The sequence below is a fragment of the Strigops habroptila genome, chromosome 2 (genome assembly GCF_004027225.2).
Source record: "Strigops habroptila isolate Jane chromosome 2, bStrHab1.2.pri, whole genome shotgun sequence".
In the NCBI taxonomy this organism is placed as follows: domain Eukaryota; kingdom Metazoa; phylum Chordata; class Aves; order Psittaciformes; family Psittacidae; genus Strigops; species Strigops habroptila.
In genome coordinates this window covers 9,269,396-9,292,895 of record NC_044278.2, presented here as the reverse complement: position 1 = coordinate 9,292,895, position 23,500 = coordinate 9,269,396, and the positions used below count along the sequence as shown (strand labels likewise).

The 23,500-nt window shown below is 48.7% G+C and overlaps 1 protein-coding gene across 1 annotated transcript; it reads left to right on the top strand.

Annotated features, from left to right (window-relative positions):
• Positions 1-1,896: 1,896 nt before the first annotated feature.
• Positions 1,897-23,435, top strand: LOC115601559 (fatty acid amide hydrolase-like). The gene is made up of 20 exons (XM_030471735.1): positions 1,897-2,123; positions 2,207-2,263; positions 3,853-3,890; positions 9,904-10,044; positions 11,555-11,611; positions 12,742-12,862; positions 13,283-13,375; positions 14,397-14,557; positions 15,597-15,682; positions 15,888-15,971; positions 17,109-17,171; positions 17,294-17,371; positions 17,465-17,553; positions 18,050-18,086; positions 19,315-19,463; positions 19,628-19,690; positions 19,929-20,004; positions 20,611-20,695; positions 20,871-20,958; positions 21,494-23,435. The coding sequence occupies exons 1-20, from the start codon at positions 1,968-1,970 to the stop codon at positions 21,602-21,604; spliced, it is 1,833 nt and encodes a 610-aa protein (XP_030327595.1). The 5' UTR covers positions 1,897-1,967; the 3' UTR covers positions 21,605-23,435.
• The last annotated feature ends 65 nt before the right edge of the window (positions 23,436-23,500 follow it).

Here is a 23,500-nt window from a genome sequence, read left to right as displayed (position 1 = left end):
AACCAGCTGGTGTAACCCTATGAAGTCCAGCATGGCTGTATATCCTGATACATACCATGCTGGACTTCATATACATACCTGTATATCCTGATACAGCCACGCTGGACTTCATATACATACCTGTATATCCTGATACAGCCACGCTGGACTTCATAGGGTTGCATCAGCCAGTTTACACCTTCTATTTGGTAGGGACAAAGCTTAATGCCTGGGAATAAAAGAAATTTGTTACATTTACACAGTCATCATAGAATCACAGACTGGTTTGGGTTGGAAAGGACCTTGAGATCATCGAGTTCCAACCCCCTGCCATGGGCAGGGTCACCTTAGACTAGACCATGTCGCCCAAGGCTCTGTCCAACCAATACACTCTATACACATTTACCCCTCGAAGCCACCAGACATGGGTCCTGCCCAGAACAAGCCTTCCCAAGCATCTGCCTTCCAGGAAAAGCACACCAGTTTTCCTGGAAGGAAAGTTAGTTTACCTTCCTGGAGACCAGGCATTGGTGTTACAGCAAATCCATTAAATTAAACCATATTCAGCAACTTGTAGACACAAAAATGCCCTGAGTCATTACAAAGGTCTGTATAAGGAACCTAATCTGCTCATTAAACTGCTACTTCGCATTCCTAAAAGACACCTTGATTTTCACCTCCAGCCACTTTTTAATATGTGTAAGTATTAGAGCCAGGAACATGCTTTAGGCTACTGGAAATGTTTGTACCAATCTAGTATCATATAGTAATCATTTCTCAACAAGATATCTTCCAGTTTTCCTGCACTTTAGCTAAGACAGACCTCAACTGCAGGTCACTGTGGCTACTACCACCATTGCAACGCTTATTATGGGGCACAATATGTCAAAAAACTCCCACAAAACAAGTAGGAGTTCTCAAGAAGTTTCCTCGTACCGGGACTCCAGTGCTGAGTATTGTTAATAACACTGTGCCACTGCTGCCTGCTCTTCCCCAGGGGAAATGTGCACGCTGAGCACATGAAGTAACTCACCAGCCTGCAGGAAACACAAACCCCAAGTAGCACAGGGGCTGAAAAAAGGGCTCCCCAGAGCTAAGGAAGACATGCAAGCAGGACAGACAGCCTGGGCGCTCCCCACCCATGGGAACACACGTTAGGCAGTGGAAAGTACTTTAGAACATTAGGGCAACGGAGCTGGTGCAGGGCCTGGAGCACAAGTGTGATGAGGAACAGCTGAGGGACCTGGGGGGGTTTAGTCTGGAGAAGAGAAGGCTCAGGGGGGACCTGATCGCTCTCTACAACTGCCTGACAGGAGGATGGAGCCAGGAGGGGGCTGCTCTCTGCTCCCAAGGAACAAGGGATGGGACAAGAGGAAACGGCCTCAAGCTGCACCAGGGGAGGTTTAGATGGAGATGAGGAACAATTCCTTCCCCAGAGGGTGCTCAGGCATTGGAACAGGCTGCCCAGGGCAGTGCTGGAGTCACCGTCCCTGCAAGTGTTCACACACCGTGTAGTCGAGGCCCTCAGCGCCCTGGGTTAGTGGTGGCCTTGGCAGTGCTGGGCAACGGTTGGACTTGATGATCTTAAAGCTCTTTTCCAACACAGCTGATTCTATGTCTGTGATTCACACCCAACATCAACCCACCTAGAGGCCACTGAGCATCGCTCTGTGGATGGTATGCAGGAGCACAGAGCTGTCTGCGGCTGGAGGAGTAAAAGCAATGCCGAGGGAGCCAAGCACCCACCCCACCACCCAGCCGAGCCTGCCTGAAGCCGTCGGGGAAGCTCCGCACCTTGACGTGGACACCACCATTCCCTGCCGCAGCTGTGGCTCACTTTTACACGCGCTTGTATTCACACCTCTAATCATTCCACGCCCAGAAGCTGCCACCACAGCTCCGGGCGGGCCGTAAGGCGGGGCCAAGCCCGGCACCACCCCGGTAGCTGAAGGCTCGTTGCTGCCGCCGAGGTCGGTGGAAGGACGGTGATGGCGCTGCTGTTGCTATTCCTCGTGTCGGTGCTACCAGCCGCCGCCGTGTACCTGTGCTGCGTGCGGCGGTACACGGGCAGCGCGGCGGCCGCCATACACCGCCGGGAGCCGGGCCGAGCCGAGGCGCGGGGCCGCAGCCCGCCGCGGAGCTCCGTGAGCGCCGGGGAAGGAGGGAGGGACCGAGGGAGGGAGCGGGGCGCGGGGCCCGGCGCTCACCTCTCGCCTCCTCTCCGCAGTGGGCCCCGCGGCTGTGCGGTAACGGGCTGCGCCTCTTCGTCCACGTGGCCAACACGGTGAGTGCGGGCGAGGGGCCGGCAGGACGAGGCGGGGAAACGCGAGGTTGCTCGGGGGAAGCAGGACGGGGCCGAGGCCGTTGGGTTGCGGCGGGAGCGGGGCTCGGTGGGGAGGTAAAACCCGCGTTTGGTGAGAGATCGTAGGGAGGGGTGTGATGGGGAGAGACACCCTCAGGGGGAGGGTGTCATGAGCGTCTTCGGGCATTGGGAGCCCAAATCCGGCATCCTCGTACAGACACCACCAGCCTTCCCCGGAGGTGAAAGGGTTCAGGTGCTTCAGCCCTTGGAGTCGGGTGTTCAGGAAGGCAGTGAAGGCAACTATCCCCATTGCCCCCCTCGGGTGGGATTTGGTGCTGAAGGCAGCTGTACCCATTGCTCCCCTCGGGTGGGATTTGGTGTGCCTGTGAGCCTATGGGTTGATTCCTTCAGTGGCTGGTGCTGTGGAGATGTGACTGCTGTATGACAAGGTGCTGGGGGGAGAAAAGCCTGCATCCCCTTGGTAGTGAGCATGTGGCAGCATCATCTGCCTGAAAGCAGGTGGACTTTGTTGGTGCTGCTTTGCCTTTCCTCTTGAGCTGGTGTCAAGGTTAGGCACAAAGTCTCATTTCAGCAGTGTGACCTGTTACAGATCTTGGCAGCTGGTTGGGCTTGGAGTAAAGGCTAGCAATGGGCTGTGTTTATTCATGAGAACACCTTGCCAAGTGGCTTTCCTCCAGGATATAACAACCAGAATACCTTCTTATCCTTTGCTTTGTGGCCACTTCTGATGCTTGTTTCCTAACACCTCCTTTGGAGGGGAGGCACTTGATTCTCAATCTCCTACAGGATTACGTTGTAGATTTTCTAATCTACATCTAATTGGATTAGATGTAGATTAGAAAAGAGACTGTTATTCTTCTGTAATGTGTGAGGCAACATATCATTTCATGGATCTAGAGGTGTGAGCCTTGCTTCAGACTTGTACTGTATTTGTGCATCCCTTAACATGTTTTGGAAGTCCATTGTTGAGCTGTTAAGACAGGTCAGAACGAACAAGGCTGCTTGCTTTGGGACTGATGGTATTGCTACACTGGGAACCAAGGTATCCAAAGAGTGTTTTCACCATCTGCTGCTATGGAGTCTCTGCATTTCCCATGCTTTTCCAAGCTGGCTCAGTTTACTGCAGGAGCTGGTTGAGCGACAGGGAAGATCTTAACAGTGGGATGATGAAGATGATGATAACAATCTTCTACCTTATCCAATGTTTGCATAAGCTGTGGAACATGAAGACAGTAATGGAAAGGAGCTATGTATATGCCTCTTAACAGTGTTGCAGCCTGCAGCTGCAGGCTGAGTAAGGGAAAGACAAAGGCAGGAGAGCCAGAAGAATGCGCTCTTTGTAATGATATAAATGTGAGAGGTGGGGGGAAAGCATTTTGGGCTTATTTTGCGGCCTGAAACACAAGTATTTGTGCTGTTCTTTTACTACATAGCATTGCATGTTCTCTAGGGTGCTCCAAGACTGCAGCTATTGAGCATTCTTTGTCTAGTGAGGAAGGTGTTCAGGTCAAAGTTACTGCAAACCAATGTTTCTGCTTACTTTCTTCTAGGCTTTTGGACAGATCTGCTTACTGCCACTTATGCTAAGGTAAGAGTGGGGAGTTTTCTCCCCCTCCAAGCTTCTTTTTCTTGCATTGCACACCACTTACGGCTTATCTGAAAAGACCTTTTCTAAGAGGGGAGCTGCAGAAATTATTGGAGAGTGAGCAAGGTGATTTCCTAGATGTTGTTTGCTACATTTCTTGTTCAGAAGCTGTGATTTCAAGTGTATGTTGCGCTGAGAGCCACTGAGGTAAGAGGTGTCAGGAACCTCTTACTTGGCTCGCGTAGTTTGCCTGTCATTTAATGGGTCATCTGTGCGGATCCCAGGACACTGAGGTATTGTCTGTATTACAGACAATTAGTACCCCTGAATTTTCACTTGAGACATGGGTTTTTTGGGTGTCGTGGTTTAGGCCCAGCCGGTAACTCAGAACCACGCAGCCGCTCGCTCACTCCCCCCCTTCTTCCTCCCCCTGATCCCAGAGGGATAGGGGGGAGAATCAGAAGAATGTAACTCCCATGGGTTGGGATAAGAACAGTCCTGTAACTAAGGTATAATACAAAACCACTACTGCTACCAGCAATAACAATAATGATAAGGGAAATAACAAGGGGAGGGGATACAATTGCTCATCACCCGCCGACCGATACCCAGCCCGACCCGAGCAGTGATCTGGGCCTTCCGGGTAACTCCCCCCAGTTTCTATACTGGGCATGACGTGCTGTGGTATGGAATACCCCTTTGGCTAGTTTGGGTCAGGTGTCCTGTCTCTGCTCCCTCCCGGCTTCCCCTCCTCCCTGGCAGAGCATGAGGCTGAGAAAGTCCTTGGTTGGAATAAACATTACTTAGCAACAACTGAAAACATCGGTGTTATCAGCGTTGTTCCCAGGCTGAAAGTTAAAAAACACAGCACTGCACCAGCTACTAAGCAGGAGAAAAATGGCTGCTACTGCTGAACCCAGGACAGTATCCACACCTAATTCCATACCATTCACGTCATGCTCAGATCCCACATTTTTCAATATACCATCGCTTTTGTCTCATATATATATATACACACACCCACATTCACACACCAAGAGAGAGATATCATTCCTTAGTCCATGGACCAATCCCTATAAAGTTGCTGAATTCATCCAGTCCATGATGTTGGTCTTCATCTCTTGTAACAGTCTTTCAGGGCAAGAGGGACAGTGTGTAGTGTTGGGTTGTTGCCTGCTGATGGCACCGCCAAACTCTTCTGGTCACTGCTGAGCTTGTCTGGTTTCACCAAAATTCATTCTTTGTTGAGGTGATGATCAGAGGGAAGTCAGGGGCAGTTGCTGGCGACCTGAGGATATCTAGCTGGTGGGCTATAAAAGTGTTATAGAGCAGGCAACAGCGTACAGTTGAATTCATTGGCTGTTTTCCCCCCAAATTAAATCCCCTTGAGGTACACATTGGACTTCCCCATCTTCCCACATTACTCACCAGGTATATCCAGGTCCCTGAGCAAAAGCAACTCCACGAGTGGGTTTGCCTTTACCTGAAGCAGGAATAACCCAGACTGTCTTCCCCAACAAATTCTTTATGTGCACCACAGGAACTTTATCCCCCTTTACGGTACATAAAAGTTCTGATTGGGCTGGGCCAGCCCTGTTGGCAGATCCCCTGGTGTTGACCAACCAAGTGGCTTTTGGTAAATGTGTATCCCAGTGTTTGAAAGTCCCACCACCCATTGCTCTCAGTGTAGTTTTTAACAGCCCATTGTACCATTCGATTTTCCCAGAGGCTGGTGCATGGTAGGGGATGTGATATACCCACTCAATGCCATGCTCTTTGGCCCAAGTGTCTATGAGGTTGTTCCGGAAATGAGTCCCATTGTCTGACTCAATTCTCTCTGGGGTGCCGTGTCGCCACAAGACTTGTTTCTCAAGGCCCAGGATAGTGTTCCGGGCAGTGGCATGGGACACAGCATATGTTTCCAGCCAGCCGGTGGTTGCTTCCACCATGGTAAGCACGTGGCGCTTGCCCTGGCGGGTTGGTGGGAGTGTGATATAGTCAATCTGCCAGGCCTCCCCATACTTGTACTTCAGCCATCGTCCTCCATACCAGAGAGGCTTTAACCGCTTGGCTTGCTTAATTGCAGCACGTTTCACATTCGTGAATAACCTGGGCAATAGTGTCCATCGTTAAGTCCACCCCTCGATCACGAGCCCATCTAGATGTTGCATCTCTGCCTTGATGGCCTGAGGTGTCATGGGCCCACCGGGCTAAAAATAATTCACCCTTATGTTGCCAATCCAAGTCCATCTGAGCCACTTCAATCTGAGCAGCTTTATCCACTTGCTGGTTATTCTGGTGTTCCTCAGTGGCCCGACTCTTGGGTACATGAGCATCTACGTGGCGTACCTTCACCACCAGGTTCTGCACCCGAGCAGCGATATCTTGCGACAGGGCAGCAGCCCAGATGGGTTTGCCTCTGCGCTGCCAGTTGCTCTGCTTCCATTGCTGCAACCACCAACACAGGGCATTTGCCACCATCCATGAGGCAGTATAGAAATAAAGTACAGGCCATGTTTCGTGTTCAGCAATGTCCAAGGCCAGCTGGATGACTGTATTCCAAAGTTCAACAGTACTAAATTGGCAGCATTTTCTCAAAAGATAAGATTTACTGTTTGGAAACAAGATGAAAGCTTAAGCTTTTGCATTCCGATTGCTAGCTAAAAGGTCAGTTAGGTTTCCATTTGGTATTTTAGTAGTGCTTTATCTTAATTCCTTTGCTGCAACAATGTAGGCGTAGCATAATATTGTCTTCAAGGCTTAAGAGCCTTGTTGTGGTTTGAGTAGCTGCTGTGCTTGTCACTGGGGTTGGTGTAGCTGCTGTGCTTGTAGTTGGAGTAGCCGCGTTGTCTGTTGCTTTGCCATCAGATCCGGAGACGTTTTCCCTTTGAAGGTGCTGGATAGTGTTGAGCAGGGCTCTGTAGGCGTAGGCCAAGCCCCAGCACGTTGCCATGATTTGTCCCTCTCTGGTATAACCAGGACGACAGCACACCTCGTTTAAGTGTTTTACTAGTTCTTCTGGATGTTGCGCTTGTTCAGTGGTGAAGTTCCAAAGCACTGGAGGGGCCCGCTGTCCTAGATACTTGCCCATACTATCCCACACACCCTGCCACTCATGACTGTCCAGCCTCTTGGTGGTCCTCCTATATCATCGTCTAACCCTAGACCAGATTTGAACCCAATACTGCTTAACTTTTGGGATCAGACAAAATAGGGTGTTCCCAGGGCGGGATGGCCGTGGGTAAAACGCACTCTGTATGTTTGCCAACATGCTGATCTCCAGCACAATCAACAGGCAGGTCTCAAGGGTATTCAAAGGCCATCCAGAACCTTCAGAACTCTCAAATGCTGCTGTAAATAGCCTGGTGGGGGAGCGGGGGGTGTAAGGGAATGCCTCCTTTGTAGGTTGACCCCCCGAGGACAAAAAGAAAGATATGTAATTGCTAGAAAATTTCATTCTATACCTCCCAAAGTATAGAGGTGATGGCCACGCTGGGAACACATTTCATGATCAATGAGTCTATTGTATTACAAGTCATTACCATGAAGTACAGTGAAACAAGAACCTTAGCCCAGGCCCCCCAGCTGATAAACATTAACAGCAAATAGTGGCTGTAAGTAAGTTACGACATGCTGAAACTCTGAGATCGAGCGCAACAACTCTGAGAGCCAATAAATCAGTATTGTGATGAGTGACTGTTAATCTGAAACAATGAATGCTTATCACAAATATGATTAGACACGCTCTGGTCGTTATCTCAACCCTTCGTGTCCCACGTTGGGTGCCACAAAGAACTGTCGTGGTTTGAGCCCAGCCGGTAACTCAGAACCACGCAGCCGCTCGCTCACTCCCCTCCTTCTTCCTCCCCCCGGTCCCGGGGGGATGGGGAGGAGAATCGGAAGAATGTAGCTCCCAGGGGTTGAGATAAGAGCAGTCCAGTAACTAAGGTATAATACAAAACCACTACTGCTACCAGCAATAACAATAATGATAAGGGAAATAACAAGGGGAGAGGATACAATTGCTCACCACCTGCCGACCGATACCCAGCCCGACCCGAGCAGTGATCTGGGCCTTCCGGGTAACTCCCCCCGGTTTATATACTGGGCATGACGTGCTGTGGTATGGAATACCCCTTTGGCTAGTTTGGGTCAGGTGTCCTGGCTCTGTTTCCTCCCGGCTTCCCCTCCTCCCTGGCAAAGCATGAGACTGAGAAAGTCCTTGGTTGGAATAAACATTACTTAGCAACAACTGGAAACATCGGTGTTATCAGCGTTGTTCCCAGACTAAAGTCAAACACACAGCACTGCACCAGCTACTAAGAAGGAGAAAAATGACTGCTACAGCTGAACCCAGGACATTGGGTCAGTCAAACCCATATTATACAGCAGATCGTTCTTTGACATAGAATCCTACAATACCAGGTTGGAAGGGACCTTAGGGGTCACCTGGTCCAAGTTTTCTAGGCAAAGCATGACCTAGACACGATGTCCCAGCACCTTGTCCAGCTGAATCTTAAAAGTGGTTGGGTATCCCACCACTTCCCTGGGGAGGTTATCCCAATGGCTGATTGTTCTCAGTGGGAAATATTTTCCTCTAGTGTCCTTCTGGAATCTCCCCAGGAGTAACTTGTACCTATCACCCCTTGTCTTTCCATGTGACTCCTTGTAAAAAGGGAGTCTCCATCTTCTTTGTGGCCCCCCGTTAAATACTGGAACATGGTGATAAGGTCACCCTTAAACCCTCTTTTCTCTGGGCTGAACAAACCCAGTTCTCAGCCTTTCCTCATGTGGCTTCCCAGTCCTTTGAGGATCTTTCGGCCCTTCACTGGACCCTCTCCAGCCTGTCCACATCTTTTTTGTATAGTGGGGACCAAAGCTGAACACAGTATTCCATGTATGGCCTGACAAGCGCAGAGTAGAGCGGGATAATGGCTTCTTTATGCCTGCTGGTGATGCCCTTGTTGATGTAACCCGGCATCCTGTTGGTTTTCTTTGCTGCAGCAGCACACTGCTTGCTCCTATTGAGTTTGTGTCCACCAGGACCCCCAGGTCCTTTTGCACAGAGCTGCTCCCCACATGGGCAGATCCCAGCCTGTGCTGCACTCTTGGGTTGTGCTTACCCAGGTGCAAGACCTTACATTGTCCTTGTTGAACTCCACAAGGTTCTTGTGAGCCCACTCTTCCAGCCTACCCAGGTCTTCCTGCAGGGTGGCTCTCCCTTCCAGAGTGTCCACTTCCCCACTTGGTTTGGTATCATCAGCCAATTTGGTCAGGGAACACTTGATCCCATCTTCCAGGTCATTTATGATGATAATGAACAGAATTAGGCACAGTGTTGATCCCTGGGGGACCCCACTGGTGACAGGTCCTCAGTTTGAAAAGGAGCTATTTACCACCACCCTGTGGGTGCAGCCTGTCAGCCAATTCCTCATCCCTTACACACACCACTTGTCTGGACTGTGAGAAACTGTATAACAGCCTTGCAAGAGAAATCCAGGTAGACAATATCCACCACTCGCCCTGTATCAACCAACAGACAGGGTCTTTGCATGTTCCTTGTGCTGCAATCCCTGTTGTATTGTTTGCAAACAAACTATGTTGAAGCAGGTAATGAAAAAGTCTGAAGAGGTGCTAAGTTTAGCAGGATTAGTGCTTGAATGTATGACTTACACTCCTTTCTCCTTTGCTTTTCCTCTCCATTCCTGTCTTTATTGGTCTCTGGGTGGTACATGTGGTGAAAGCAAATTGAAACCTTTCACTGTTTCTTTCCCAGCTGGAGTTTATGGAGGCTGCTGGCTTTATGTCAAGAGGTAGGAGGCTTTGTTAAGCAAGCAAAAACAAATGTGGTGCTGCCTTTGGGAAAGAAAGGTGCAAGAGATTATCTTCAACTGTTGCAACTCCCTGCTGGGAGAGCAGGCTGCTAAGACATAATGTTCTTGGGTAAGGTTCCCTTTGAACAGGCTGGAAAATTAGTCGTGGGAGAGCTTGCAAACTACCAGTAACTCTCTTCCAGGCTGGAAAACTTATCACTCATGCGTTCACTTGACATCCATGAAGATCCCACGTTTATCCCGGAGGTTGCTGCGGACATCACAGAAGACAAGTCTGAGGCTAAAAGCACTTCAGATATTATCAAGCAGCTGCTAGATGCAAGGTCAGTGTGTGATGTGTGAAGGTGGAGTGGAAGAACGCACGTGTTGGCACTGTTTAAGTGGGAAGCTGTTGTTGGCAGTAATCTGGATTAAAATCTTACTCACCCAGCTGCTTTACAAAGCAGATAGTGCTGTCAGTCGTCTTTCCTTGTGTAACTTACACATCACTGGTTCTTACAAGAAATGTGAAGTTTCGACAAGCTTCAGGGAGTCTCCTTATTGGGGAGAGATGGAATTCTGCCCTTGCCAGGGCTCTGGTTGCACTATCAGAGCAGATACACTTAGTGGCTACATCCTTTCACATGAGTTTGCAGGTGTGCTGTTTCTTGCCTGCAAGGAATCTCAAAGAGAACACAGGGTTTGCTTGGAGGAGAGGAGGAACGAGGAAGAAAACCATCCACATAAGGTTTGCTTTCAGGTTTAGGTTGCTTGGGTAAAAGCCAGTTCAGCTTCTTGATTGCAGCCTGGGCTTGATTGGATCCCACTAGATTCCAGCCATCACTCAGGCTTGCATGTCTCGCTGAGGTCTGATGGTGAGATGGGAGCAGCTGGGCTGCTACTAGCGCTCTCCCCATTTGGTTTTGGTTGTTGGCTGTGGGCCTATCCAGTAGTTACTGAAAATGCCTGAGCTCCACTTCAGCAGCATCTCAGAGGGTGGGTTCTCTGTGTGTATCTCAGCTTTTAGCAGGACTAATCTTGCTCCCTGCTTGAGTTCTTAAGCTTTCAGCTCCTTTGCCTTAGAGGGAGGGATGTATTTCCTACAGGCTTTAGTTAGGGTGAGTGCAGCCTTCTGGTTCTTGTGTCCCCAGCTCCACCAGTGATATATTGAGTATTACAGAGAGCCTTTCCTCTTCCCTGCATAGCACATTATGGTGCTGTACACTGTCCTGTTCCAGGACATGGCTTCTGGTCTGCATGATGACGTGGGGCCATCACAGGAATAGTAATTGCAGCTAGCTCTTATGTTTATCCTGTGGTGATGAGAAATGGTCTATTTATGTGCTAGAGCCATCAACTTAGTTTATAAGCAGTTTGCTGATGTGTATCTTTCTGTGTGCTGCATAGTGCCTTTTCCTCCTCCCACACCATACACTGTGTGTGCTGCTGGCTATTTTGGGATCAGTCTAAGGACAGAGATCCTGGAAGTAGGTTTACCACTATCTCCTAGCTATCCCGCAGTGTTGCAGGGGTGAGTAGCAAACGTAAACCTCAGATTTCAAACAGTTTAATGACTGCTGTATTGCAGTAGAAGTATGAAGCAACCAGAACGTGTCAGCAAGACTGACCCCTTAGTTCTGTGGCACCCTTAGTGTACCTGGTGTCTGGCACCGGTGCAAGGAGGCTGACAGAATGGGAGCTGAAATACATAGGCTAGTGGTCCAAAAGGTGCCCAGCAGCTTCACTGTCAGTGAGGGATGCCCAAACCTGCATTGGACTGATGCTGAAGTCTACAGGTCTAAGCAGAGGTGGATTTGATGGGTCACAGTTGCCCCTTTAATCCTTTCATTGCAGGTCTGATTCCCCTGGGTTTAGCTTCAAAGGGATCAAAGACTACCTGGAATGCTACCGGTAAGTGAAATCATGGTCTGGGAACAACTTGTCTTGCATGTTCCCCTCCTGTGGGCTGCTCGTGTTCCATGAGCTCTCAGGCATCTCTTGGTTAGGATTGTCCTTGAGGTACCACTGTTCAGCATCACCCTCTGCGGTCCTTTCCCAATAACAGAAGAAAAGCCAGCTGGGAGAGCTGGCACAACTCTTACAAGCCCTGCAAGGATATTTAAATGCTGTTTTCCTTGGATGATTGTCACTCTGCTCTGGGAGAGATTTCTACATACCTTGTTTGCCCAAACACATCCGTGAGGAGAGGCTGGATGATGGGAATTGCACATACTGTGGGGCTCTGAAGAATGCCTTGGTTCCCCAGCTGCTTGTTGTCTGGTTTTACTCAGTAAACATGTCCAGCTTGGAAAGAGCTGGAAGCACATCCCTGACCCTGGGGTTTTGTGAGCTGTTGGCTGCACAATAACCCCTGGTTGCCTCTGGGACATGTGCCAGGAGCGGGGTGCTCAGGTAAATCCTCTTGGAACTTGTTCCTCAAGGGCCACCTTTGCCAGCAGGCTGCAGCCTTGGAGCAAAAAGGCACCTAACACTGCGGTCTGGTGTTAGAGGTGGATCCTGGCTGTGAGGCTTGCATGTTGGCCAGAGAGAGATGGATTTGTGGTGTAACATAGCCTTTAGTCAGGAGGGAGTGCCTGTTTGTTAGAGATGGGTTATGGTGGTGCTGCTGGGAAACCCTTCTCTGTAACAGGCTTCTCTCCCTTTCTCTGTAAAGGGGACAGGCCTCTTGGTCTTAGCTTATGGGAGCTTCATAGCCTCAGGCTTTCAGGAGCTTGAGGGCTCTCTGTAAGGCTCTCAGCTGTCCTTCCCTGTTTATTCCTTGGTTCAGGAATACCTGGATAACTCTCCTAGCTCCTGCCCCTACTCTAAGGGTTGGGGTCATGCCGTGTAGGCAAATCCTCCCCTTAAGGAAGGGAGTCTCCTGTCTTGATGGTGTCACCCGCGTTGAAATCATCACCACACACAGACTCTTATCTCGTTCTTGCTTACAGCTTGACAGCTCCCTGAGAGACAAACTCTGTGTTTGGGTGTGGTGTTGGGGGGGTCTTGTAACAAGGTCCCCACCTTCTCCTGTCCTGCAGGAGTGGGAAGCTGACGCCATCCCAGGTAGCAAAGAACATCATTGCTGCGCTGGAGGACTGCGACAAATCCACCCCCCCACTCAGAGCGATAGTGCAATGGGACCCGGAGCAAATAATGCTGGTAATGTCTGCCTCTGGTAGGAAAGGGGCCTCTGCCACCCCGTTAGAAGGGGCAGAGGCTGTTCTGCTGATATATTGCCCAGAAAAATAGGTACATTTTTCCTCCCTCCTTGCGTAGAGGGCTACCAACAAGTGTGCTTTCCTTCCTGCAATGGGAGGTAGCGTTCAAGCAATCTGTTTCTTGCTGGACAACTATGTTTAAAATGGGACTTGTGTGCTTATGTGGCATCCATTAGCATAGATGCTTCCAAGTAGTAATTTCCCATCAGCATATGGTGGAAGAAGAAAGAAACTTTTATCTTTTGGCTTAGTAGCAGCCAGAGCGAGCCATTTTTGGTATCTAGTCCAATACTGGTGATGACCTTCAGCTCAACTAAATACATATATATAGATATATAACACACACTTTTTCTCTGTGCAGATGGCTGAGGCCTCCACTGCTCGCTACAGGAATAAATGTACCCTGTCTTATCTGGATGGCATCCCAGTGTGTGTGAAAGAAGAGTTCAAAGTGGTGAGTTGCCTCGTCCAGCTCTCTCAGTTCCTGCTGCAGGAGCTCAACCTGGACCAGGTTTTAAGGCCAACTCCTCAGCAGAAGCCTGAGAATGCGTTTGTAACAAGGGGTGGTGTGTGGGTTTGCCATGAGTAGGATTAAGAAGTTTTGCCAAGTGAAGACAGGCCTCGGGTACAGCAGACATGTTGTATGTTTTGTTCTGATCCCTTTAATCCGCAGGGAGCAGAGGGTGGGAACAGTCTCCCTTATGATGAAGTGGGAATGTATAAAGGCATCTGTAGCAGTGGGTGTAACTATCCATACTTCTCAGGCACTGACACTGCTCCACTGGCAAAGCATCCCTCTCTCCTTAGGGATAACTCAAAGGATGTGTCAGAAGTATGGAAGTTACTTTGAAAATCCCCACTCACAAAGAGTTTTGCTTGTGGCCTAACACCAGTTACCACTAAATACTCCTGGCAGTGGATCAAGCTGTTGTAGGCTCTGCAGGGACCTACCCATAGGGTGGCAATCCTGTTTGTGTACGGATTCTTCCATTGCTGCCTCAAAAGGAAGAGCACTTGGCATATCCTGGAAATGGGTCCATCTGCTATTTTGGCATTCCTGTAAGCTCAGGGTCTTGCTTCCAGGCATTACAGATCTTAAACGGCAGCTCTGTCCATAGAGGAATGGGAAGTAAGAGTTCCTGTGTGCTGTGGGGCCAAAGTGACTGTTCTACAGCCACTGGGAGCAGCAATTGCATTGCTGCGGGCAGGCAGACTTTATGAACATCTACATGTTTCTGCTTTTCTGGATCATGGTATTAAAAGGACCCCTCTTCATGGGAGAAGGACCGAATACTGAAGGGTTCAATGTCCTTCCTAACAGAAACCAACATGGAATAGGTTGACAAGTGAAGCTTCCTAGCTCTTTACTTACCTCTGTGGGTCCTAATGCCTGGGATCTATTGTGGAGTTGAAGTGTGCATGTGTCAGCCTACCTTACCAGGGGTTTAGGATGAATAACGTGTCTTCTTGCTAAGGTACCTTATCATCACTGGGTGGGAACAGTGTATCTTGGGAAAGAGCCCGAAACAGAAGATGCTGCTGTGGTCAAGAAGCTGCGAGAGGCTGGAGCTATCATTGTTGGGGTCTCAAACATGCATGAACTAGGGATTGGAACAACTGGATGCAACCCTAATAGGTAAAATCCCTTTCCCCTCTCTTTCCCCTGATGTAGAAAGACCTGAAAGTCTGTCCAGAACTGACAGGACAGGGTACAAAAGTAGGGCAAGCATGTGAGAATAATAGAAGCACCCTGCGCAGGGAGAAGCCTGTGCATTGTAGAATTAAATCTCAGAGTAGCTGTGGAAGCCTGAAAGCTCCTGAAACCAGAGGAAGGAGAGGATCCAAGTGCTGAGTAAGGAACTTGGTTTGCCAGGCCTTACAGGCCTGGAGGTGTGAATGCTTACAGCATGAGTGGTAGACAGGAGCGGGGACACAAAACAAATAGCCTAATGCTCAGTCACAGTCATGGCTAAAGGCCCAGAACAGTGAGAAAAGGTAGAGTAATCTCAGGAGAACATAGCGGGTTTATTTCCCAGCTAAAAGAGGATCACTGGAATTTGCTTTGCTCTTGTGACTTCTCCAGCAATAGGCAAGCTGAGAACTGCTGTTCCAGAGCAGTGGTCCTCACAGCCTTCATAAGCCATGTGTAGAGCTTCCTGCATGTGCAGCTGGATGGAACTGGGGCTCCCCCTCAGCTCTAACAACATGCCAGGGCATTTCCTCACTGTGTGAGGTTTGGCTGGATCCCCTGGCAGGTTTCTGATGTCCAGGGACTTTGGTCAGGCCAGAGACTTTGGGAACTGGGATGAAGGGCAGAGCTGGGGAGACTGACTTGCTTCTCTGTGAGAATTGCTGGCCAACAACTACTCCACCTTTTGGAGCTGTATAATGCACTGTGGCACAGTGCTGTCACAGATAGAAGAGCTGGAGCAGCATCCTTCCTCTTGCTTTGAGTCTCTTGAATAGGCTGCTTATGGTAACAAGAGGTTGGACTCGGAGGCAGAAGTCTTTTCTCGTGCATCTTATTTTGTAGGGACATAGCACTATCTGGGATTAAATGGTATCTCTTTACTAAGAGATCAGAATCCCTGAGCTGTGTTTCTGCATCTTTTCCTGCCCTGTGGTGCATCCGGTCCTTCCTAGGAAAAGATTCAACACTCCTTTGTCTGCTTCAGGTACCACAAGATCCCACGGAATCCCTACAAGCCGAACCACTTCACAGGGGGGAGCTCCAGCGGGTCAGCAGCGGCTGTAGCAGCAGGTAGATGGTCCTCAATGGAGTTCAGGGGTGGTGGGGGGGAAGGTCCTGAGCCAAAGTACCTCAGGCATTGAGTTTTTATGAGGGGGTTTAGAAGCTTAGAGGGAACTCCTGGCTGAACAGAGAGCTCCGTGTGCTGTCTTGGCTAGAATGGTCAAGGCAACACAATGTCTTGCTGATCCCAAGCCAATGTGTGTTTTATTTGTAGGTCTCTGCCCAGTGGCTATTGGCACAGATGGAGGTGGCTCTGTGAGGATTCCTTCTTCGTTCTGTGGCGTGGTGGGGCTGAAAGGTAGAGCACTTTAATCATGGAGGGGTGTGTGTCTTCTTTGCTGTATCAGATAGAATGCCACAAACAAGTCCATTAACTGCTGTCAAGCAAAACTTGGCCAGAGAAGCTCTGGAGTATAACACCCTGGGAGTGATGTGGGTTGGACTGGCAGAGTGGAAGTATTCTCAATGCTGGCTATTGAAGAGATGTTCCGAGAAACCTAACTTACTTGAGTCAAATGCTGAACAGAACACGGTGTGCTGCTTTTCTTTCCACCCCCTCATCCCTCTTCAGTCTTTCTCCTTTGCTATGGGAGGTGTTCCCAACATAGTTGGGTAGCTGTAGTGAGCTGGTGAAAAGCATCTCGACGCACAACGCTTTGCTGTCACCCATTGTATGGAGAGGCTGATGCTGCTCAGATTTGTATCTGGTAAGTTAAACCTGGTAGTAGGTGTGTGTGAAACCAGGACATAGCCATTCCTCTTACCTCAGTGTTACAAGGAGTAGCAATGCAGTCAGAATTAATGTAATGTGCAGAGGACATAAGAAAAGCACAGGGCAGTGTCTACAGCATGGAAGGAGGCAAGGCAGGATTGTCATTTGAAGAGATGCCAGCTTTTGGGAATAGTTAAACATTCCAAAGGATCTCTGCTGATCTCTGAGACCAGATACTCAGCCATTACTTTGGTTTTCCATCCTTCACATGTGATCAACTTGATTAATCTTGATTCATCTGATGGAAGATACTGATGACGACAAAAGTGTAACTGGTCAGAAAGGCGATACAAGCGTGAAGCCTCACTGGTGAAGTGGGTGAGATCTCCCAGGGGGTGATAATCCTGCTCCTGCCTCTCCATCCTTCATATCGTAGATGCTGCTTCTGCATATTTAAATGCATGTATTTCAAAATGTCCCTACACGTTTCCCCTCAACTAAACCATTTCTTATGGGGGAAAACCAGTTTCACTCTTTGCTGTTTCACTGATGAGGCAGATCATGCTCAGCAGAACAGGGTACTGAAAGATGAGTGACTGGGCTTTGAAATGACAGACATAAAAGTGGCTTACTATTGCTTACTGGGTGTACCAGAGCCATGTGGGTCACATCTCACCATCTGACCAGAGACATCTCCCTAACTGCCCATTTCTTTGTCTGCAGGTACGTTTGGGCGCATCAGTTCTCGTGGCAGCTTGCCCCTCTCCTACTCCACAGTCAGCGTAGGTAAGGGGACTTGTGCTCTGTGGTGCTCTCACAGGGGAGGGCATCCGTGCCTACAAAAGGCCTTGAGAGGAAGGCACTATTTACCCCTTGTCACAGTTTTAGAACTGATCTCTCTTTTACAGGCCCTATGTGTACCTCCGTGGCAGATGTAGCCATTGCTTACAGTATCCTTGCTGAGCCGGATCCGCTCTATCCATATGGTAGGTGAGACCTTTCCCTCCCTGAGCCCAGGTCCTCTGTCTTCCTAGAGGCATCCTAGATAAAAAGAGGAACTCTTTGTCTATTCCCTGCAGGCCAAAAACAGCCCAAAGCAACCCTATCTGGCATGTGTGCTCCTGACCTGAAAGGCTTAAAACTGGGAGTGGACTGGACGTTTTTTAAGGTGCCTGTTCTCTCTCTTTCTGCTGCTTTGCAAAATGAGGGTTAAAAGGAATTTGGTGCATTCACTGGTCTTTTGCCTGTTATCATTAAAGTAATGAGAGTATCCATTTGGTGATGGTGCTGTAGCTGCTGAGTAATATTTCACCATTGCAATGTGGAAAGTGGGCTTGCATGCTGGCAATTGTAATGCATTTGTGAGAATGTGCTCAAGATCTCTTCCCTGGAGGCAAAACAAGGACTTTTTCTGGCTGTGCCCCAGTGCAGAGAACTATCCCCTCCTCTGGAAAAGAGGACTTTTCCTTTCCCTTAAGGGTATAACCTGCAAGCAGTTCTCTTGGAGCAGGCAGCCTAAGGCAGTCCTGGAGGGCTGTGCTTCATTACCACTAGAGACAGGAACAAGGAGAGCTCCATGAGCCCCAAAGTGCTGGGGAACGTGCTCCCCAGGGAGAGGAGGGCAGTTACTGCAGTCGACTTAGTTCTTTCCTCTTACTCTTTAGGCGTGTGATGAAGAAGTCCTGTCCATCTGTGAGAAAGGTAAAGAGGAAAAGTCTGTAAGTCTCTTACTCTGCCTGATGTCATGGTGTCACTTGGTGCTTCTCTTGCATACATGAAAAAGATCTTGCCTGAAGTCCTTAAAGGCAGCTGTTCAGAGGGCTGGCTGGCCAAACAGCAGGAGCTTTGTTACAGGGAAGCCCTCCTTACTGCTGAGGGGTAAAAAGCTCAGCAGTTGTGGGCTTGTCAGATTACAATGCAAGAATGCAGTCCAGTGTGCTAAGCCTCTGTATAAAGACAGAGCTGTGCTCAGGAATACTTACTCTGCAAGCTTTAATGCTAAGAGACTTTTAAGGGAGGCACTTGTTCCACAACACAATTCGGTAGGAAAGACAGGGCTAGGGCTTTGTGATGTGTCCAGTTCTCTGGTATTTCCTTAAAATCAACTAAATGGTGCCTTTAGGGTGGCTTTGTCAGATTTCAGACAAAGCAAAATTGACCCTGGGTGAGTACTTGGGGGTGGGGAAGAACGACTGTACAATGCCTGGTATAGTAGTTGGGCTCTTATGTGTCGGAGCTGAAAAGAGTTCACAGTGTTCAGGCTTTGTTTGCCTGGATTTTCTTCAGCCTCCTTATATCCACAGACACTCATGCTTCTAGATGAGTAGAGTTTTCTTAGGAGAGATGCACCATAAGCCACTAAAATAGGCAAGCTTTGGTATTCCCGAAGAAGTTGGGGTCAGAGAAAGAAGGAGACTCTTTTTACACTGCAAAAGTTTCACTTTTCCCAAAGCCTTGGTGTTCAGCCTTGCTAAAGTCCATCAGGATTCAGTGAGCCTGTATTGATGAGCTGGTCTCTTGAGTATCCTCTGGGTTCCTCTACCTTTATGGTTCAAAAGAGGGTTTGAATGGGAATCTCATGATGCTAAGTGATCACTTCATGCTGATAGAACACAGGTTACATCAAGTGCTCAGGGAAGCATAGTCAGTCCACCTTTTCTCTTTAACTGAGAGGCTAGAGGGAGGAGATGAACATGCCTGAAGGATAGTGGGGTAAGCTGGGAAGCAGCCTGCAGCCCCTGCCCTGCTGGAAAACTGAGATCTAGTTAGGCTGAAGGCTTTCACCTATGAGAAATAGCAGCAGCAGCCTGCATGCCACATGATGCGCTGAAGATGCTTGCAGTGGCCTAAGGGGTAGGGATTTGCAGCCCTTCTGAGAAGTTCTATGAACTCAGAGATGCTGTGTGTGCTTTCCCTGCCCTGTACACAGCTGTGAAGCACCTGCAGAGTTTGGGAGCCAGCGTGGTTGAAGTGTCTCTCCCCGAGATGGAGGAGGTGCGAGTAGCACACGCAATCTGCATTCTCAGTGAGATAAGGGACTTCCTGCAACCCGACTTCAATAAACACTTCCAGGAAATGGTAAGTGGCAGCAGTTTGGAGCAGTGGCAGGAGTTGAACAAGTGGCACATCAGTGTCACTGAGGCTTCTGTGACAAACCACCTGCTGATACAGGCAGAGGAACTCCTTGGCCATCACATCCAGTTTCTCGCAAGCAGAGCCATGATCCAGGTTTTCTCTTTCAGAATTTGGACACTCGGGCTAACCTGGCCTTGGCTTCCCAGTTCACAGCTCTGGATTATATTAAGGTAAGGAACATACCGTGGTGAGGCACCTAGTGAAACTGTAAAGTGGGGTAGAGGCTTGTTTTAACCTCCCTGTACACGTGGAAAGATAGCAGCAGCTGTACTGCTCTGCATGCTGGACTGTGAAGCACCACAGAGGACATGATGTCCAAACTGCAGGAACGAGGTCTTCTTTTGCAAAGGCATAGGCTCTGGTGGGCAGATGAACCAAGAGGGTCACACTGTATCTCTCTGCTTGCAGGCAAATCGACAGAGAACACGGAACATGAAATTCCTGAAGGACATTTTCACCACTGTGCACTGTATCCTTACACCAGGTATGGGCAATCCAGGCCAAAGAGCTGGTCCCCAGCAGCTGTGTGGTGCACGTTAAGAGCAGTCACTCCATTAACTTTCCCTCCTTCAGTGTGACTTTTGTGCACATACTTTGCTGTGCCTCAAGCCTTTAGAAGAAAATGCAGCCTGGTTGGAAAGGCTGCTGTGTATTTCCAGACTATTTCCATATCCATGGTAGTGAGAAACTCCTTGGTACTCACAGAGCCAGCACGTTTACACAGGAGGAATGGGACATCTACTTCTGTATGCAAATGTTGTTGCTCTAAATAGACTCTAACTGCTTCATTCATAAATCCCAGTGACTGGATTGCATTGCAGGAGTGTGAGTTTGCATCACCAATGTACATCAAACATGGGGCTTTAATGAGCTGTTCCTTGGAGATTGCCCACTGTCTAACTCGTTCATTGCTCTTTAAGCACTGGATCAGGTTGCCCAGAGAAGCTGTGGACTCTCCATCCCTGGGGATGTTCCAAAGGACGTGGTTCTGAGGAACCTGCTCTGGCTGACACTCCTTGAGACAGAAGGTCAGACACGATGCCTGCCTGAGGTCCCTTTCAGTCTCAGTCACTTTGTGATTCCTCCACAGCTGTTCCTTCCACTGCCCCAAGAATCTACGAATCTGACCTCTTGACTGGGATCAACGATTCAGCCTTCACAGTCCGGTCCATGAGGTAAGAAGAGTGCTGCTTGCATTATGGAAATGAAAGGTTGGGAAGAGCTGGAGATGAGCTGCACAAAGTGATGGAGCTCAGGCTGTAGTGCAGGAGAGAGAGCTCCTAGCTCCCAAAACCAAATGACTTTGCTGCTGTCCCAAGGCAGGAATGCTGACGACAGCTTTTCCCCCAGGTTCATGCAGCTTGCGAACTTCACTGGCATTCCAGGCATTGTGGTTCCCATTGGATATTCTGCAGCCGGGCTTCCCATCAGTTTCCAGGTGAGTATTTGCTCTTTGTGGATGCTGGGTCACAGAATCCCCAGCTGGCTTTGTCCTGAACCACTAGGACCAGGTTCCTGCTCTTCCACACTTGAGGATTTGGCAGGTATTGGTAGTAAATGTTTTAACTTGGGAGAGAAGAGATTTGCTCAGAGGAACTCACTCCTGAATGGCAGGGGGGCTCTTCAGCTACCTGGGAGTTAGATTTCTCTGTCTCCTTGCATCAGTACCTAATATTTGTCACTACTCTATCTTATTTCTCTAACTTCTTTAGGCCCTTCTCTCTTGAAATGGGTCTCATGTAAATGAAAGGTCCACGTCTTGTAGTAAAAAGTTACACAGCTGCCTTTATCCCAGTGCAATGATGCCATCCTTAACAGGCTGATAGGGAAAAGCATGTGTCCTTTGGGTGCTGTTGGGGGGAAAAGATGTATTTTCCAGGGCTTTCAAGAGCATCTGTATGTGATGATGCTATTTCACACCCACCCTCCACCCCCCACCCCTTTCTCCCTCTGCCTCTCTCATCTTCTCCCAGGTCATGGCAAAGTGGTGGGATGAAGCTGTTCTTCTGAGGATTGGCCTGAAGCTGGAGCAGTTCCGGGACCAGACCAAAAAACCATCTATTTACTACGACATCCTCGCATGATGGGGGTGACCAAGAGTGTCTGGTTCTTCCACATCTGACCAAGTATCAGAGTGGATTTGTTTTCTATGTTCACCTAAGTACAACTTAGCAGCAGAGCCATTTGAGGAGAGGGGAGGAGCACTGAGCCCAGCAGGCACTTATGCTGAGCAGACATCATTTTTACTCCCTTTCTTATTGGATGGTCCAGTATATACTGGGGAGACCAACTGTGCTAGCTAGTTCCTCACTGTGTTTTTACTCACAGGGGAAGCTGCAACTATGTTCTGCAACTTCTTTCCACATAGGTGTAAAGATGGAAGACTCTTGCATCTACAGGACTGCATGTGGGCAGTTCATACTACGGTGCATGGACAGGTACAATCTCTAGACCTTAAACCTTCTCACTGAACTCCTCCTGCTCCAGGATATAACCAAGGTACTGTTCTGAGGGGGAGAGGCAGCAAGTAATGCCTAGCTCCCTTGGAATGAGGAGGATCTTAGCACACCTGCTAAGGAGTGTGTGTGTTTTGGCCCTTTAGTCCCTCAGAGCAAACCAGAAAGCCTGTAGCTATGGAAGCATCACTGCTCTGCTGTCCCTTATGCTACAAACAGTGCCAAGTCAGTCTGAGTGCTGCACAAGGTATGGGTGTGCTCACGTACCTTCAGCCTTACGTGCAAGAGCAGTTAAGAGCAGAGCATGAACACCCATCAACTCCATGACCCAAAGCCCTGGCTCAGGGTTCTGGCTTTCTATTGCACGTTTCTATATCCCAAACTAAGCCTTGCAGAGCCTCTTTATTCCCAGTGGTTGCTTAAGTATAAGCCTATCGTTTAGGTGCTCAAATGGAAGAAGCTACTTGGTAATGCTGTGGAATACTGTGTAAGGGGTGCTGAGCCTCTGACAAACAGGTGAAATCTGTATGAAATGGTACTGAGCTATTGCAAGAAGTGAAGCTGGGTGCAGGAAAGGTGTTCTGTGCAGCAAAGAACCTGCTCTAGATAAAAGCCAACCCCTTCTTACTCAAATGTGCTTCCTGAAGTAATCAAATTAGAATGAAGACATGGATTAGATGTGAGACTGTACTACATGAAGCATGGCATGGCTCAAAGCCTGTGTCTCACTGAAAGGCCCCAGACTCTAAACTGTCTAGCACCTATGTCCTGCCACCAGCAGTAGGGCCACACGAAAGACAAGACAAAGCCTAGGAGTAACCAAAGCCTAAGTATTAGTGTTCATTTTGGAGTAGCTGGGGGTTAAAGCTCAGAGGTGTCTCCTGTTGCCTACCTCAGCAGGTATCCTGGGCCTATGATCAGGCTGGTGGAGCAGCTGTCCTACAGCAGGAGCAGAGATCCCTGTATTCATATTTGCCTTGGAAGGAAAGAAGGAACAGAAAGTAGTTGCAGTTTCTCCCAAACTCAGCACAGTTTGGTTTTTCCCCCATACACAGCCACCCTTTAACCAGAGCTAGCACTTTATTAACTGCCACAGTTACGTCAGGTGGCATCTGAAAGGAAGAACATTGCATTGCTGTCTCCTCTTTAAATACCTGAGTTAATGCATCAACTCCTACCAACAGCTCGTCACCAGCATCCCCAGTTAAATTCATTCTATGGTTAATACTTTTATCTTCAGTTCCTCTACGTGATACTGCCACAAGGATTTTTCAGTAGATTCTGGTATAGTTCAGCTTTATGAAAAACAGTTTAAAAGCAAAGTATTTCCTCTCTTATTATTGGTAAGTTTAAAGAGTACCAATCCATACACCTTAAGAGTGAAAGACTGCTGAAATCCATTGTATAGCAATAAGGGAATTGAAGTGTTTGACAAGAATAAATTATAGATGAAGCTGTTTATTTGCTAATCCCTTCCTAAATTATATTCTACCCTAAAATTATAGCTTCAATATGTAGTTCATT

Bases quoted from the DNA above. Each gene is read 5' to 3' on its own strand.
- LOC115601559 (XM_030471735.1), top strand. From the start codon at position 1,968: ATGGCGCTGCTGTTGCTATTCCTCGTGTCGGTGCTACCAGCCGCCGCC. The intron at 11,612-12,741 runs GTAAGTGAAATC...CCTGTCCTGCAG, and splicing joins GACTACCTGGAATGCTACCG to GAGTGGGAAGCTGACGCCAT. The intron at 20,959-21,493 runs GTGAGTATTTGC...ATCTTCTCCCAG, and splicing joins GGCTTCCCATCAGTTTCCAG to GTCATGGCAAAGTGGTGGGA.